General features: G+C 38.6%; 1 protein-coding gene across 3 annotated transcripts in view; it reads right to left on the bottom strand.

The window, feature by feature from the left end:
* The window catches only part of NCAN (neurocan), a 141,554-nt gene that overhangs the window by 47,787 nt on the left and 78,391 nt on the right, over positions 1-15,376 (bottom strand). For 2 of the 3 annotated variants that reach the window (XM_075207779.1, XM_075207789.1), the window contains 3 exons: positions 13,884-14,011; positions 13,304-13,591; positions 1,849-2,955 (listed from right to left, as the gene is read on the bottom strand). In XM_075207779.1, the coding sequence (XP_075063880.1) occupies positions 1,849-2,955; positions 13,304-13,591; positions 13,884-14,011 (1,523 nt within the window). The remainder of the gene's footprint in view (positions 1-1,848; positions 2,956-13,303; positions 13,592-13,883; positions 14,012-15,376) is intronic. The other variant, XM_075207798.1, reaches the window with a different exon arrangement.

Raw genomic sequence — 15,376 nt, 5'->3', positions numbered from 1 at the left:
TAACATCCTTGCAATAGATCTCCATGCCTCTTCAGTGTCCCTTAATATGTACACAGACTGTCTCCTTCTCCATTAACAAATTAAAATAACACCCCCATTTATGTATATAACATCGTTGACACCTGTTTGCATCAGAAGAGTCAGGTTTTGGAATACACTCTTTTACCGTTGGGGTTGAATTATTTGCTATCGCACAGCACATCTTGTCTCAGAGTTTAGTGTTTGAATTTGTGGGCCTCATATAGAGGGCACACTCAATGTGGGCTGCAAAATGCCTTGGCTCACCCTGCACACGTTGTACATGTATACCTAGTCCCTGCTCTCAGGTGATGCTTCCGCAACCTAAAGGAGGGCTGAGGTGTGCAGAGAGCTGAAAAATCTCGAGGCGTACTGTGCAAAAGTTTAAAAATCACATTAAAATCCCACCTCCACCTCTTTCAGAAAAATAAAAATAAAAATAAACTTACATTTTTTTCTCCAAAAATTCTGCAGTAACACAATTATAATTTATGAAAAGTTAAAGTCAATGGGCCTCATTAAAGAGCGTAACTGGCGATTTGTTGCTCGTAATGCGCACAATGGGCCTGAGTCATTAAGGAAAGTAAGGCAAAAAAAAGGAGTAAATGTTCTCCAAGACAATCCATTTTACAATACAAGGGGTGCAAATTAGGTTATTATTTTGCACATAAGTCAAATACTGTCTGTTTTTTCATCTAGCACACAAATACTTGATAGCTTTAATATTACATTGAAATCTAAAAGGTGATCTAGGACATGCCCTACCCCAACTATAAATCTGCCTCCACATTTTATATTTATCTCGCTCTCCAATGCAACATGGTTTTGCCAAGGAGCAAAGTTACTCCTTTTTATGCTTTGCTCCCTTTAATGACTCAGGCCTAATGTGCCTTAGTTCAACTTTATTATGTGACTGCTTAGTTTAATTTTAAGAGAGTGAGGTGACACTTTATTATATGTGACACTTTTGTCAAACTTTTTATTACATTACTCTGAGCGCACATAGAAGTCCACTTTCTACCCTAGCTGTCCTGGGGGTTTCAGATATAACTGTCTATAACCGTCTATCACTATTTTGCAGATTTGCAGAACAATTATGGGCTAAATTCATAAAGCCTATTTAGATAAAAAATCTTAATGATGTAACCTTTAGAGATAAAAAAATAAATAAATATCCTATTAAACTCTATATTCACAGTTATTGTTTATGACAAAGTCATCATAAAACTAACTAGTTCAATCAATAACAGTGCTGTATTGTATACAGGTCATGAAACAGTTTAGTATATTGCTCTTGGATCTGTATTTTTTTTACCGGTCATGGCATTGCATTATATGCCGCTGTATTATATTCTATTTATGAACTTGTCTGGGCCAAGGTTTAGGCAAAAGAGGCACCTGTCTTGGGATCAGCAAGGCTTGAGATTGCAAACCCAACATGAATGCATCTTTTTTCCTGCTGTGGAATGCCAGCAGAAGACCAGTGGTCAGTTTGCAGATCTACTATATTCTGACTTTAATAAATACACATAAACTTTTGCTCTTACAGTTTAAACATAACTAATAAATAATTTTGATTATCTCGGCCCTTTCCAAATAATTCCATTATTGTCCTTTGCAAATAAAGCTCTTACCAATCCCCCTATTATTCCCTTCAATTATAACAATATTTTTAATTGCTCAGAAGATATCAATTAGTAAAATAATGAATTCATGATGGAATTAAATAACATCCACTGCAACCAGTAGGATTTTTGTTTCATATATTTGGCATGCACCACAATGGGCAAATAAAAAATAGAATTGCTATGTATTTGAATGCATTCTTACTTGGTCGTATTATTCCACTATCCTTCACTTCATTGAAATTGGGCAGGGATTCTACATGAAGTACGTGTTCTGTGCCCATGTGCCCTTCTGTTGTGAGTTCATCCATTGGGTTATTAAGCTTAACATGTCTTTGCAATGCATCTTTTTGCTTTACAATCAGACTTGTTTCATGTTCCTCTAAGTGGTTATGTACATTCTGGTCACTGGGTCTTCTATGTGGTTCTGCTTTGCTTCGCTGGCCAACTTCTTCCAATGTACTAGTTTGGTTTGCTACAATATGAGCGTCTGTGCTTTGCTCTTGATTTTCAAACTTAGTTGCAGTAGTTGGAAGCTCAAAGTTTTCATGAAGAGTTGAGGCTGCAAGGTTCCTGATAAGTTCATTGGTCTTTTTGCGTGAAGGTAAAGAGTTCCTGTCACCCGAAAGCCATGTGTACTGCAGAGAATTTCGGGCATCTTCTGGAACAGAACTTTTATCCTTTTCTAATTGATGCTCTTCAGATGCCTGACCAATATTAGGAAATTCTTCTGAAGAATCTAGTTCAGACTCTTCAAGAAAATCCCTCCAAGTATTCTGTCTTGGTTTGGACTTCTTATCCACTATATTTAAGGACCAATCCTCTTCCTGGCCTTTCGAAACTCCGGACTGACTAGTCTTGCCCCTGGCTGTACTTCGTGTTGGCTTTGTCTCTTGTATTTTATCTATGCTTGTCTGCTTCCAGATTGGAATATCTGTAGTAGTTAGTATTGCCTCTGGAGCCAAAGTATGAAAATAATCCGATTCTGCTGGTACATGGGTCACTGTATGTTGCTGTACTTCTTCAGTGAATGCCGGGGCAAGGAGCTTTGAAAATAACATATTGATCTCCCTTGCAATTCCCTTTGAGTCTATGGCTGTTACTGGATCACCGACTTCCATTTCAAATCCATGTCTTGTAGTAGATATTACAGTGTCAGTGGCAGACAAGGCATTATTAAATTCCAATTGTATTGCCTGTCCAGGCCCTTGACTTTGAAGTCCTGGTTTTATCAGCCTGAGGTCTTCCTGTGGCATCAACACTGGACCTTGCTGCTCATTCCCTAGTGGGGTGGGGGCTGTTGCTTGAAGAGCTGTTGAGAGGCAACATGTCAAAAGGATAAATTAGAATCCTATCAAGCTGAACGGGGAAAGAAACAAGAAGCTGCTCTTAATTCAGCAGTCAATTCATAGCAATAGAAAGATCTAGATTTATCCATGCTCTGTTTCTGTTTTGAAGCACACCAAAGATGCTAACAGGATTAGCATGCCGACATGCCACAGAAACTGAGTTTATTATATGACAATGCAATAAATATTTATGGAATGGCTTTCAAAGCTTGATTCCCACACAATTATGTATATGACATTTTCAGTTACCTCTGCTGTGGTTTATAGCTGCAGTGCAGAAATTACTGGCCCTTGAAGAGTCTATATCATTATATTATAATGATAAAAATCTCTGCCAGTGTGTGTGTGCCAGACACATCCCCAGGTGGGAGCTTGTGTGAGATATAACCCCTGCCCGTCTTGCCTGTCTGATATAATGCACAACATGTCGGGGATATACTAATTTTCCATTGCCTTAACTTTTCCACTATGAAAGATCCCACTAAAGCAAAGTCTAGGTTACTTTACATAATTATTTTAATTTATTAACAAAGACTTATAGAACATAATACAAACAAACTACAACACATATAACAAAGACAATAAAAAATATAAGCTACCAAAAATCATAGTTATAACTTGGGTTTATAGTTAGTTATCTTGTGTATAAATGTTCAGTTAGACATATGGAGTAGTTATTCTACAACGAGAACTCTCTGTAGATTTTTATGTAGACGTGGGTGCTGCTGTCACACTGGTTGTTCTGCCCCAGTAATAGCCATATTATCTTAAACTAGAAGTGAATGCTTGATAGCCATTACATAGCAATAACATTTAAGCTAACTGCATTACTATTTTGAAAACAATAAGAAACTGTTTGGTACAACGCCCAATAAATATAAAATGATTTACATTACTTTCCCCTTCTCTCATTTGCACGCTGTTAAAGCAGAAGTGTGATATTTGGGCACATTACTTATGAACTAATATTATGCATTGATTCGATCAGCTCATGTGTCCCTGCTGCAGAACAAAATTGCTGTATACACTTATTACAATACATTTATTGGGATTTATTTTATTGATAGGAATGCCTAATAGAGCAACAGGGTAATATGTATATGTAGTGCATTATGAAAAAAATAATTTCATCCAGATGGAATGTTCTATTGGGTAATGCAACAATGTATGGAAAAAAGACCTTCTGCTTTACAGCAATTTAAAGTTCAACATGAATAGAGAAATGAAAAGAGCACAGTAACAGATGCAACTTCTCCAAAGTTTGGAGAATCTAATCTGACTACATCTGTATTACAAACTTCTCAAACTTTTCCCAGTATTCGACCCTTCTGGACATCTTCCCTCATACAACTTTGACAAGAATAAACAGCCTTATACAATTCACTAAAATAATGTCACAAATCTTACATAATCCATGATTACATTTACACTCAGATGAGGTCATCAGTCAGTCAAGTTAGCCATCATGCCCAATTGAATATGAAGGGATCATTTATTGGAGAATATATGGCATATACCCTACAATATTGGGTCAGAAACAGACAGTTGGTTAGTTGGTCAACTGGATCTTAGCCCATATGTGGCCAACTGTGGTGTGACTAGACAGACGCCCCATATACCACTGAACTAAAGAGGAAAAGGCTTTAAATACAGCAATAAATATTATAAAATTAAGCAAGTTTTTCTAATTGTGTATTCAACTGGTAAAAATAATTTAACCCTAAATGTTTTAAATTAAATTTATATTTATCTAATGCAAATAATAAGGGACAAATGTAGGAAAAAATGTTCTTGTTATATGGCTTTACCACATTTCTATAATGGTCCTAGTAATTCTGTTTGTCCATAATCCCTCTATCTCCTCCCAGAGCTCTCCTGCCAGTGTTATTCAAGTGTGATAATCCCGTCACAGTTCAATAGCTTGGTTGTATAGGTCCCTGATATGGCTTATGGGACACATCATAGGGAGTGGTGTATGGTGTATGATGTATGGATCCTGAAAGGACCAAAAATTAAGTGATGGCAGATCAAACTCCCTGAGTTTGCATATAAGCTGTTGTTTATTTGTGAAACTCACTGTGGGGGAGCATGTGCAATATACCAGACAGAAACTGGCAGGGGCTGCACCTGTACAGAGCATATTTGACAACTCTCCCGGAATGTCCGGGAGACTCCCATTTTGCGAGAGTCTCACGGACTCCCGGGAGAGTGTGGCAATCTCCCAGATCTGCCCACTTCACTAGGAAGTGCCCCACTTCCTAGTGAAGTGGGCAGAATTAGGTCCCAAACACAACGATTCCCGGTGAATCGCGGTGTTTGGCCCCACCCTCCACTGTCAAATGACACATTTGCATCCTTACGTCACGGGGGCGGGTCCAAAATGACGCGCATTTTGGAACCCCGCCCCCATCACGCCCACCTCCCCCGGCAGGCTCCCGGAAGCCAACTTTCTAAAGTTGGTAAGTATGGTACAGAGGGACAGAATAAAACTATGTTTAACATATACATTCAGATGTACTAGGCTCAGAAGTCTCTCTACAGACAGTATTTTGCTGATAGCTCTCTTGTAAGAAGATAAGTAACTCCTTAGCAGTAAACCTTTCCCCAAGCTGTTTGCTGCATTTTAGTTAATTTACATCTTTATTCCAATATCCTCGCCTCCAATCCTGGAAGAGCACAGCAGAGGTTCAACAGAAGAAGTGGTGGAATGCCCAGATAATATCTTTTTCTGTTCCATATGCTAGTGTATCTTTTTATAAGGTCATAATTATTTATCTGATTAAGACGTCCATCAAATATTCATTGGAAAGGATTAGTCAGGACAAACGTATTGATCTGAATGAATCAATAATTCTCAGCATTGTTCATTCATTCGTCCCTTGCCATGTAACCTTCTAAAACCCCTGTATCAGTTTCACGCTATCTGGGTTTTACTACTGGGAAATATCTGGCACTATAAGGATGAATGATTGTACCTAATAAGCACATATAGGACAAAATTGTCATTACCAGTATTTCTCATACCTGGGAGCCTCAGGATCACATGAACCGTGAAGACTTCCACATAATTGTCTTTATAATATAGGGGTTATAACAGAAAATCCACCAGCACATTTTAGCACTCAAACACTGGCGTAAAACATTTTTACACCTAAATGATGCATTCACAAGGGTATAATCTAGCACAAAAGAAAAAGCATATAGTGATACAAATAAACCACATTTTGACTTCTACTGAAACGTCATAAAAACACCACTCTCGTACAGAGGAGGGCACGCAGTGTCACCTCCTTATTACTGGTAGTTTGCCGTTTCCAACATTCTATGTATTATTTCTGGAGCAATTGAGACACTTCTCTTGCAAAAGTCTTCAAAGGCTGCACATAGGTATTAGCGATTCATCCCCATGAGGGGTGTGTTCATTGGTGCAGGCACAGAAAAGAACACAATGTTTCAGGGGTGGTCGCAATGTTTAACATATCCATATTTCTAGCACCTGATATATATATATATATATATTTATTTAAAAACGGTTTTTATCTAGTAGCTCGAAAACCATTTAACGACCATGTCACAATTCTGATATGAGGAGTACCTGCTAACGTTGGCGCAGCTCAAGTAGAAGGTGCGGAGTCTAACCCACCCCCTGATCTTCTCCAGGAACTCTTGCAATGAGGTATGGGTTTGCTGCGGGAGACACACAGGTCGCGGTCCTTTACTGAGCCGTATAGTGAGGTACGAGAGAGTAGTCAGGTAAGCTGAATCTGTAACGAGCTAGCAACGGAGGTACACAGGGAGGAATCCAATAGAATGGTCAGACAAGCTGGGTCGGTAACTTCAAGAAGGGATCAATGCACAGGGAGAATCCAATAGGGTGGGTCAATAGGAAACACTGGAGAGCAGGAGAAATAGTCAGGATAAGCCAAATAATACACAGGAATTCTGGATCAGGAATGACCCAATACTCTGGCACCAGCATGGTGTCAGAGTCAGTCTCAAATAGAGCTAGTGGCCAATGAGATGCCGGCGGCGTGATGTCATCGGCCGCTGCCGGGAATCCAAATAGTGTCCCATTGCCTGACAACAGGACACGCATGAGCAACAGGACCGGCGGTCCGGCCGGAAGTATTGCGTCTGGTTCCCTGGCAACCAGACACGGCGGAGGAAGTTTCAGGCGGCCATCCCCAAGGAGAGGAGGTATGGCACCTGACAGACTATAACCATACAGGTATGTTAAGCTGAATAGTGCAAGGCTCACTTTACAGTAAGTCACAAGTAGAGTGGCACAAGGTACCAGCTACAACTGGGAATTTATGGAAAACTTCATAACTGTTAAGAAGCTTTGTTATTTTCATTTTTCCATCTGGATTAAAGCAGAGTTTTCCATTTATAGATAAATCTCCATAATTTTGAAGAACTTTTTGTATAATGTTTGGACTGTTATCTGTATCATACATTGATGTAACATTTTAACATAGAGAAGTTCTATTGTAGGCTTTGGTTTATCCTATAAATAAAGGTATGAGTTAAAAATGTCATCATTTAGATGGTGCAGACATGTGAGCTGTAGCTCATGCCATTTGTTATTGTGGAGCCAACGGTGCTTTAGCACGAGGTATATTCTATGCAGAAATGGAAGAGCAAAGGGACCTTGATATAAAGCTGAGTTTGCACCAGGAAACTTTCAGCTGGAAAGTTCTCTGACAAGGTGAGATATGCAGGAGAAAACTGTTTTCCCATGGGGACTAAATTAATACCAGAAGTAATCACATTGTCACCACTGAATGGTAGATATTTCCCATTAATATAAGTATATGACAATCAATATTCTTTCACCAATGTGGCAGGTCATATTAAAATAGGGAGAATTGTAACTATTTCAGTCTACAGGTATTGTAAGATAATTAGCCTTAGGGAAAGGCAAATTATTACTTCCCTCTGGAAATATAATGTTATCTCCTGACTGAACACTACAAAAGTACAAAACAGCACAACTGCTAGCTGCAGTAATTAGGAGGATTTTCAGAGTAGGTATTATTATTATTGGTAGGCAATTTACTAAGCATAAATCTGATTTACAACTAGTAAAATCGATCTTACTGTGGCCAGTGTGAATGTATTTTTGAAGAATATAAGATTGCCTTGTTTGCAGGGCCGTTCCTACCATGAGGAAAGATGAGAACCTAATGCCACGTGGCACTATTATAGGGGCGACAGGATTTTACCTTGTCTGTCTTCCTTCCCCAATGTCTCCAAATGTGCAACTAGGGGCCACTGACAACTTGAATCATTGATTTCAGGATGAAGTATACCAACATTGCACCAATTAACTAATTTCCTTGTGCTTTCTCTTACAGTCACTCTATTAGTATGGTGAGTACAGAGGAAATGACTTCCCTCACTTTCCTGTGCTTAGTCTACCCACAATGACAATCACTTCTCATCTAACTGCACGAGGGAGCACAAGTACTGGTGTGTAACACACTGTCATTTCACTTATGTTTCCACACAGAGGTACAGCGAAGGAGGAAGAGACAACTTCTTGGGAGACGTGGGGTAAATATAGCATAAGTGGGTGAAATACATGTATGGCTTTGTTTTAGTTCACTGTTTGTAGTGGATGTGGTTGTACCTTTAATTACAAGTATAAATAACATAATAGTATAGAATAGTATAAAATAGTATAGAAAACCCTGTTCTGCTCCAAAAATGTTCATTATAATGGCTGAAAGTACCCCATAAATAATGCGCTTTATACCAAGAAGATGTGACCAATATGCCTGTTCCCTGATGGGCAGTGTACAATACAGTGTCCAGTTCCTGGTGGCCAAGTGTCCAACGCACACTACATAGCTGTGGCATTCACACACTGCAAAGCTGTGTTACTACTGGCCAATTGTGCAATACAGAGTCCAATTCATGGTGGCCCAGTTTACAATACAGAGCCCAGTCACTTGTGGTCATATGTGCAATACAGAGCGTATTCCCTGACTGCTAGTGATATTAGTTGGATCCATCCACCTTTCCTACACTGAATTCAGGCACATCAATAGGAATTTAGTGCAAGATAAGAAATTGATCACTATTAACCAAAAGAACATGTTCATCACGTCTAGTAACCATTGCACTATAATAGGCAGGTAGCATTTCGGTGACTCTGTGCAGGAGAACTCAGACATTGAGCACCTCAGAATGCCTCCAACCATGAGATTTAAGTTGCCAGTTGGGAAGTGGGGCATAGACATACAGGGCCTGAATGTTCAGACGAACGTAAATAGATCTGTGCATGCCCAGAAATGGGAGACTATGACTTGAAGGGCAGAACGGGATTGGGAAGGGGTGGAGGGACGTAGGCAATGTATATTAAGGTCATGCTGAAAACGTGCTGATGCAGATGTGGCCGATTCAAGTACTGGGCTTCTTTTAAGTACACTTATTTCAGCCATATCATCTGCACCAGCTATGGCAGGTATAAGTGCTGACCTATAGTAATAACTGGCCAGGCATTGTCTTTATTTGGAAAAGTACATGTATACATGCCACTAGCTACAGAACATGTGTATACAACGAAGACAGACCATAAAAATGCAATGTACGTACAGTACCCATTACGAAGATCTTGATTTATGCTTTAATGTAAAAAAATAATAAAAAACATCATTTTTAAACCAACCATATTTTTATTAATGATTACTTAATTAATTACTCTCTTTAGAGTTCTTCATTTATTTTATAATATAATTTGTTTGCATAGGTTCTGATGTGACCTTATATTACACATATGCCTGTGCATATACTGCACTCTGTTCTGTATGTTAACAAGTACCATTTAGGCAGAGGGTATTTGTACCCAGATTCAAATCGAAAGGCATCTTGAGAGCTGCTTGGATTTGAATACGGTTGCAACTAAGTTCAAGTTCCATAGGCTTTTTTAAACAGCAACTTGCCTGTAAGTTATGTTCCAATTGGAATCAGGTCCACATTGTGGTAATCTACCTCACAAGATAAAAGGTTTGCACTTTGTTGAAGTCCATATATATATATATATATATATATATATATATATATATATATCCGTAACTAAGATATCACATGCTTAATGAATGCCACCAAGTTAATGATGCATATGGGATGAAAAAAACAAACCTGTTTGTTTAGTCTCAATACTACATTCAAACAGCCCAGCATACAGCAAAGAGCATAAACTTGCAGTCAGAAGGAAGCCAAGATAAAAAGGCAAGGGATATATACTCTAGTCTAGAACATACTTGCCAACCCTCCTGGAATGTCCGGGAGACTCCCGCATTTTGCGAGAGTCTCACGGACTCCCGGGAGAGTGTGACAATCTCCTGGATCTGCCCACTTCAATAGGAAGTGCCCACTTCCTAGTGAAGTGGGCAGAGATAGGTCCCGGTGAATCGCGGCGTTTGCCCCCCCCCCCCCCCCCCCCCCCCCCGCTGTCAAATGATTGCGTCATTACGTCACGGGTCCAAAATGAAGCGCATATTGGAGCCCCGCCCACCATCACGCCCACCTCCCCTGGCAGGCTCCCGGAAACCACCTTTCTAAAGTTGGTAAGTATGGTCTCTAGAATGACTTACATGTAAGTACTTGGGTCCCACAAGCAGAAGTCTACAGCACAGCTGAATGTTTGTTTTTAACAAATAAAGTTATTAACCAAAGAAATTAGCTACTACTAAACCATATGTTATGGACAATTTTAGACATGTTCTGCTTATGTACAAGAGATCTGGTGCCCAAATATGAAACCAAATGCCTCGCAGCCAAAAGGCTAAACTAAAACCAGAAGTCACTAATGTGGTGTAGTATGAAGAAGTGCAACACTGGCACTCCCACTGTGTGCATGCTTTTAAAGCCAGCTTAACTGTGCACCTAAGTCACATTCCCTGCCACTGTGAATGTGTAGGAGGAAGGAAGCCTTACTTGAGGATAGCATCACTGATGAATGGGAAAAAGACAAAGCTGGAAAATATCAGTACTATGAAATCGTCCATGTTCGAGCCAGGAGCCAAAGCAAGGTAAAGGTGGATGTATCTATGCTTAGCAGTGGGAGTCATTACATTTTGGGGGGTGTTTCTGCACAAGCAGTGTATTGTGCCACAATGCACATCATGTTTATATGGTGTACAGGATAGAATATATACAGTATCCCAAATAGGGTCCAGCATAATGCACACTAGTTCCATTAGCGTCCAGCACAGTATATGATAATGTCAATAGTGTCCAGCATGATATACAGTAAAACATCTACCAGTATGAGAGGTCACCCCACATGCAATTATCAGGCTATGGCAGAATTGGATTTTACAAGTCGCTGATTTTTAGCAACTTTGAAGGGTGAAATTTAAAACAGCAATGTCTATAAAGGGAAAATTTGCCTTTAAAGACATTGCCGTTTGAAATTTCCCCTGCAAAATCCGCAGTTTAATTCATTTACCCCTAGACGTGCTGTTTGCTTATTTTGATTGATTGCCTTCCTCTCAATTTTAGCTATGATTCAGCATTCCTTTGTATACTTTCAATCATTAAAAATGATGATACTTATATAAAATGTAATATAATGGTGAATCGCAATAGATTTTAGACATAAAATTTGAAATTGTAACAATTCAGATTGATCATCTCTGACACTGGGACATTCTTGCTGCTATACTATGTCTACTATGGTTATTGGACACAACAGCCAAACTGATAATATATAAATGTTACATTACTAACTTTTTACAGTATGGTGAAGGAGAGTAGCTCCAAAATCAGAATCTCAATGAAAGTAAAATGAAGTAATAAACTAATCCACCACTTAAATTGAAGAAAAGAAAATCATTCCATCCAGAAAAAAGATGCTATTCAGCAGGAGGTGTCACTATAAGTATGGTAGGATGAAGGTCAGTATTTTACCTTATACCCAAATTGTTAAACTGTGGTTGTTGTTGTATTTTTTTTTTTTTTAAAAAAAATAAATAAGCGTAATACAGAATATTAACAGTAGTTCAATCTTTTTTAATATGCAGCAACTTATGAGACCAGAAAACAGTATAGCTGTGTTAGTGTCTTATTTTTGTTTTATGATCATCCATAGGAGGAAAAGGACAAATGTATATCTAACCTCCGAATATGTCACTGTTTGAAGTTTAATATTCATGCACGGAATCATATGTCTTGGCTTGGCAAAGTGAACTCAATCCGAAAAAGAATGCGGCTGTTTATAAGGTTCTTGGGAAAAGCAAACATGCTGCTCAAAAATTTTAAACTGGTTCATATTTCACAGCCTTTGAAGGCTCTGACCATGCTCAAAATATAATTGTCAATAGACCCCGATTTGAACTGTGGATTTTTAATTTACGGCTTGCATTCACAGATCGGGTTCATTGTTCACTTTACAATTTACAGGCTTTTTTTGACAATACACTATTTAACTTATAGTTGTAACTGATAAAACAATATTTTAACAGTTTTTCCATGTGAACGTGCACAAAATTAATCACATGTATGTGTGGGAGCCCGGTCAACAGCCTCAGCATGGTTAAACAGTCACAAACATGGTTGAACATGGTCAACTTTCTCAAATTGTTTAAATGGTTCTAAAATTCAAGTAATTCCGGTGACTTTATAAATTTTAATACTAACTTGGTGAACCAGTTTGAGAATTGAAGTGCAGGTAACAATAATTGGAAAATAGTTTGTCCCCTATTTGGAACATACCTGATGATTTGAAGGTTGGTTTATTGATTTATACAACCCACCAAGGTTTGTTCGAATTCTAAAGTATTTTTTATTTAATTTTAGCGAATTAACTCCAACTCCTTTCCAATTGTGATATAGGGCAACTGGGGCTGCATGGGATTTCTGTAAGAGCAGAAACAAGCTTTCTAGACCATGTTTCTCTGCCATATTACCGATAAGAGAAGAAACCAATTTCACCCTTTTGGTGATAATATACACAGAGTTTTTATCCTGGCCCTGATATGTCTCCTGTAATTTATTTAAACTGTCAGAAAAGGCTAGTCTGCTGTTGTACAAAGTTATTGGAGGTGGGAACTATGGACATGGAGTGGGGAGGTAATCTTCTCTGGCTTTGCTATGACCTGCAATGGAAAAACCAGAGGGTGTGATATAAGGGGTGGAAAATGAGAAGAATATCAAGGTCAAAGATATTAAAGACTATATTGTATATATTAACATACTATACAGATATGTTTTAAATTGCAGATATACTTACATTTGAATTTACTTTCAGTTTATTGATTCTAATGTATACATGCATAATCATAAGTTTACTATAAATAATACCTTTATAGCAATAGGCCCCAAACTTCCTTTCAGGATTGGGGAAGCCTGTGCGATTTGCGTACTGATATAAGGTTCGAACCCCTGGTTCCTCTCCACCACAGTTTCTTCTTGGGTTCCGAATTGGGTACCGCACACTAGTATCTGCCAACCAGCCTGGATCACACTGGTCCAAGCCCTTTCTCCAAGCAGCATACAACTGTCCAACGGTGGCCAATGTCCCACCATCACGCAGACAAGAATTTCTGGCGCCCTCCAGGGTGTTCCTCTCAGACACATAATAAACATCTCCTGCATTTAGAGGTACCATATAGATAAGGAGTTAAGACAGATACAACACAATCTGACTGAAGGGAAATATTTTATAAGATGCAGTGATTTCAATTAATTTTAGTTTAACATTTTCTAAAATGCAGTTTTTTTTTAACTGAATAATTTACAAGTAGTGATAATGAAACAACAATACAATGCCATGGCATATGTTATGTGAGAATAATAAAAGTATTATTTAATGACTGCTCATCTTACAGCTAAGTAACAGATATTGACCATTACAATGTGACCACCTACAATAAAATTTTACCTTGGGGTCCTTCAGTGTAACAATACACATCATAGGTTTCCTCTGGATCTCGCTCGCCATATGTCCTAACACCAGGGAGGTTATTCCTGTCTCCATAGCAACCTGGTCTAGGCGTTTTAATTGGATATCTGTATGTCAGATAGAGATACAATAAGGATTGTTTAGTTGCAATATGTTTAGCCATTTTGTGATTTAAAAGGAAAACACCACCTATAAACCTTTTCCTCCTATCGGCTGCCTCCAGGTAAGGAATACATTTAGTAATGTACTTTCCACTCTAGCCCTTTGATTTCAGTTATGTGCATCTCTGTATGCTCTGTAATGAGAAAGGAGTGTGCAAAACTTGTATATGTATGCTAGCTTATAACCCAGTCAGCTATGACAAGGGAGAGCCTGGTGTGGATGGAGAAGATATCACTGTAAGCAACCAGATATACTGGTTAAGTATTTAATTAAGTATAATGCAAAATGTATTGTTTACTGGTGAATGCATACAGCGGGTGAAATAAGTATTGAACACATCAACATTTTTCTCAGTAAATATATATTTAATATGTCAGCAACAACCCTTGTAATCTACACATGCAAAGACATCAAACCATAGATGTCCATAATTTAAGTTTTGTGCAATAATGTGAAATGACAAAGGGGAAAAGGTATTGAACACGCTTCCTGAAATGTATTTAATACCTTGTACAAAAGACTTTGTTGGTAATGACAGCTTCAAGACGCCTCCTTTATGGAGAAACTAAGCGCATGCATTGCTCAGGTGTGATTTTGCTCCATTCTTCAATGCAAATAGAAGAAGCCCACGGAACCTTCAAGATTTGAAGACTTTAAACTCTGATCTTTAGTTCTTTCCATAGAGTTTCAATTGGATTCAAATCAGGTGATTGGCTGGATCATTCTAGCAGCTTTATTTTCATTCTCTGAAACCAATTGAGAGTGTCCTTGGCGGTGTGTTTGGGATCATTGTATTGCTGAAATGTCCACCCTCATTTCATCTTCAGCATCCTGGTAGATGGCAGCAGATTTTTATCAGGAATGTCTCGGTACATTTTTCCATTTATCCTTCCTTCAATCACATGCATTATGCCAGTACCATGTGCAGAAAAACAGCCCCACACCATGATGTTCCCACCTCCAAACTTCATTGTTGGTATGGTGTTTTTGGGGTGATGTGCAGTGCTATTTCTCCCCCAATCATGGTGTGTATTATGGCAATCAAAGAGTTCAATTTTGCTCTCATCTGACCACACTATATTGTCCCAGTATTTCACAGGCTTGTCCAAATGTTGTGCAGCAAACTTTAAACAAGCTTCAACATGTTTTTTCTTCAGCAAAGGAGTCTTGCATGGTGAGCGTGCATACAGGCCATGGCGGTTAAGTGCATTGCTTATTGTTTTTTTTAAACAATTGTACCTGCTAATTCCATGTCTTTCTGAAGCTCTCCACAATTGGTTCTTGGTTCTTGGATAACTCTTCTGATAATT

Source organism: Mixophyes fleayi, chromosome 1 (assembly GCF_038048845.1).
Source record: "Mixophyes fleayi isolate aMixFle1 chromosome 1, aMixFle1.hap1, whole genome shotgun sequence".
Taxonomy (NCBI): Eukaryota; Metazoa; Chordata; class Amphibia; order Anura; family Limnodynastidae; genus Mixophyes; species Mixophyes fleayi.
Note: the sequence above shows the minus strand (reverse complement) of the source record. Positions and strands in the feature narration are given on the sequence as shown.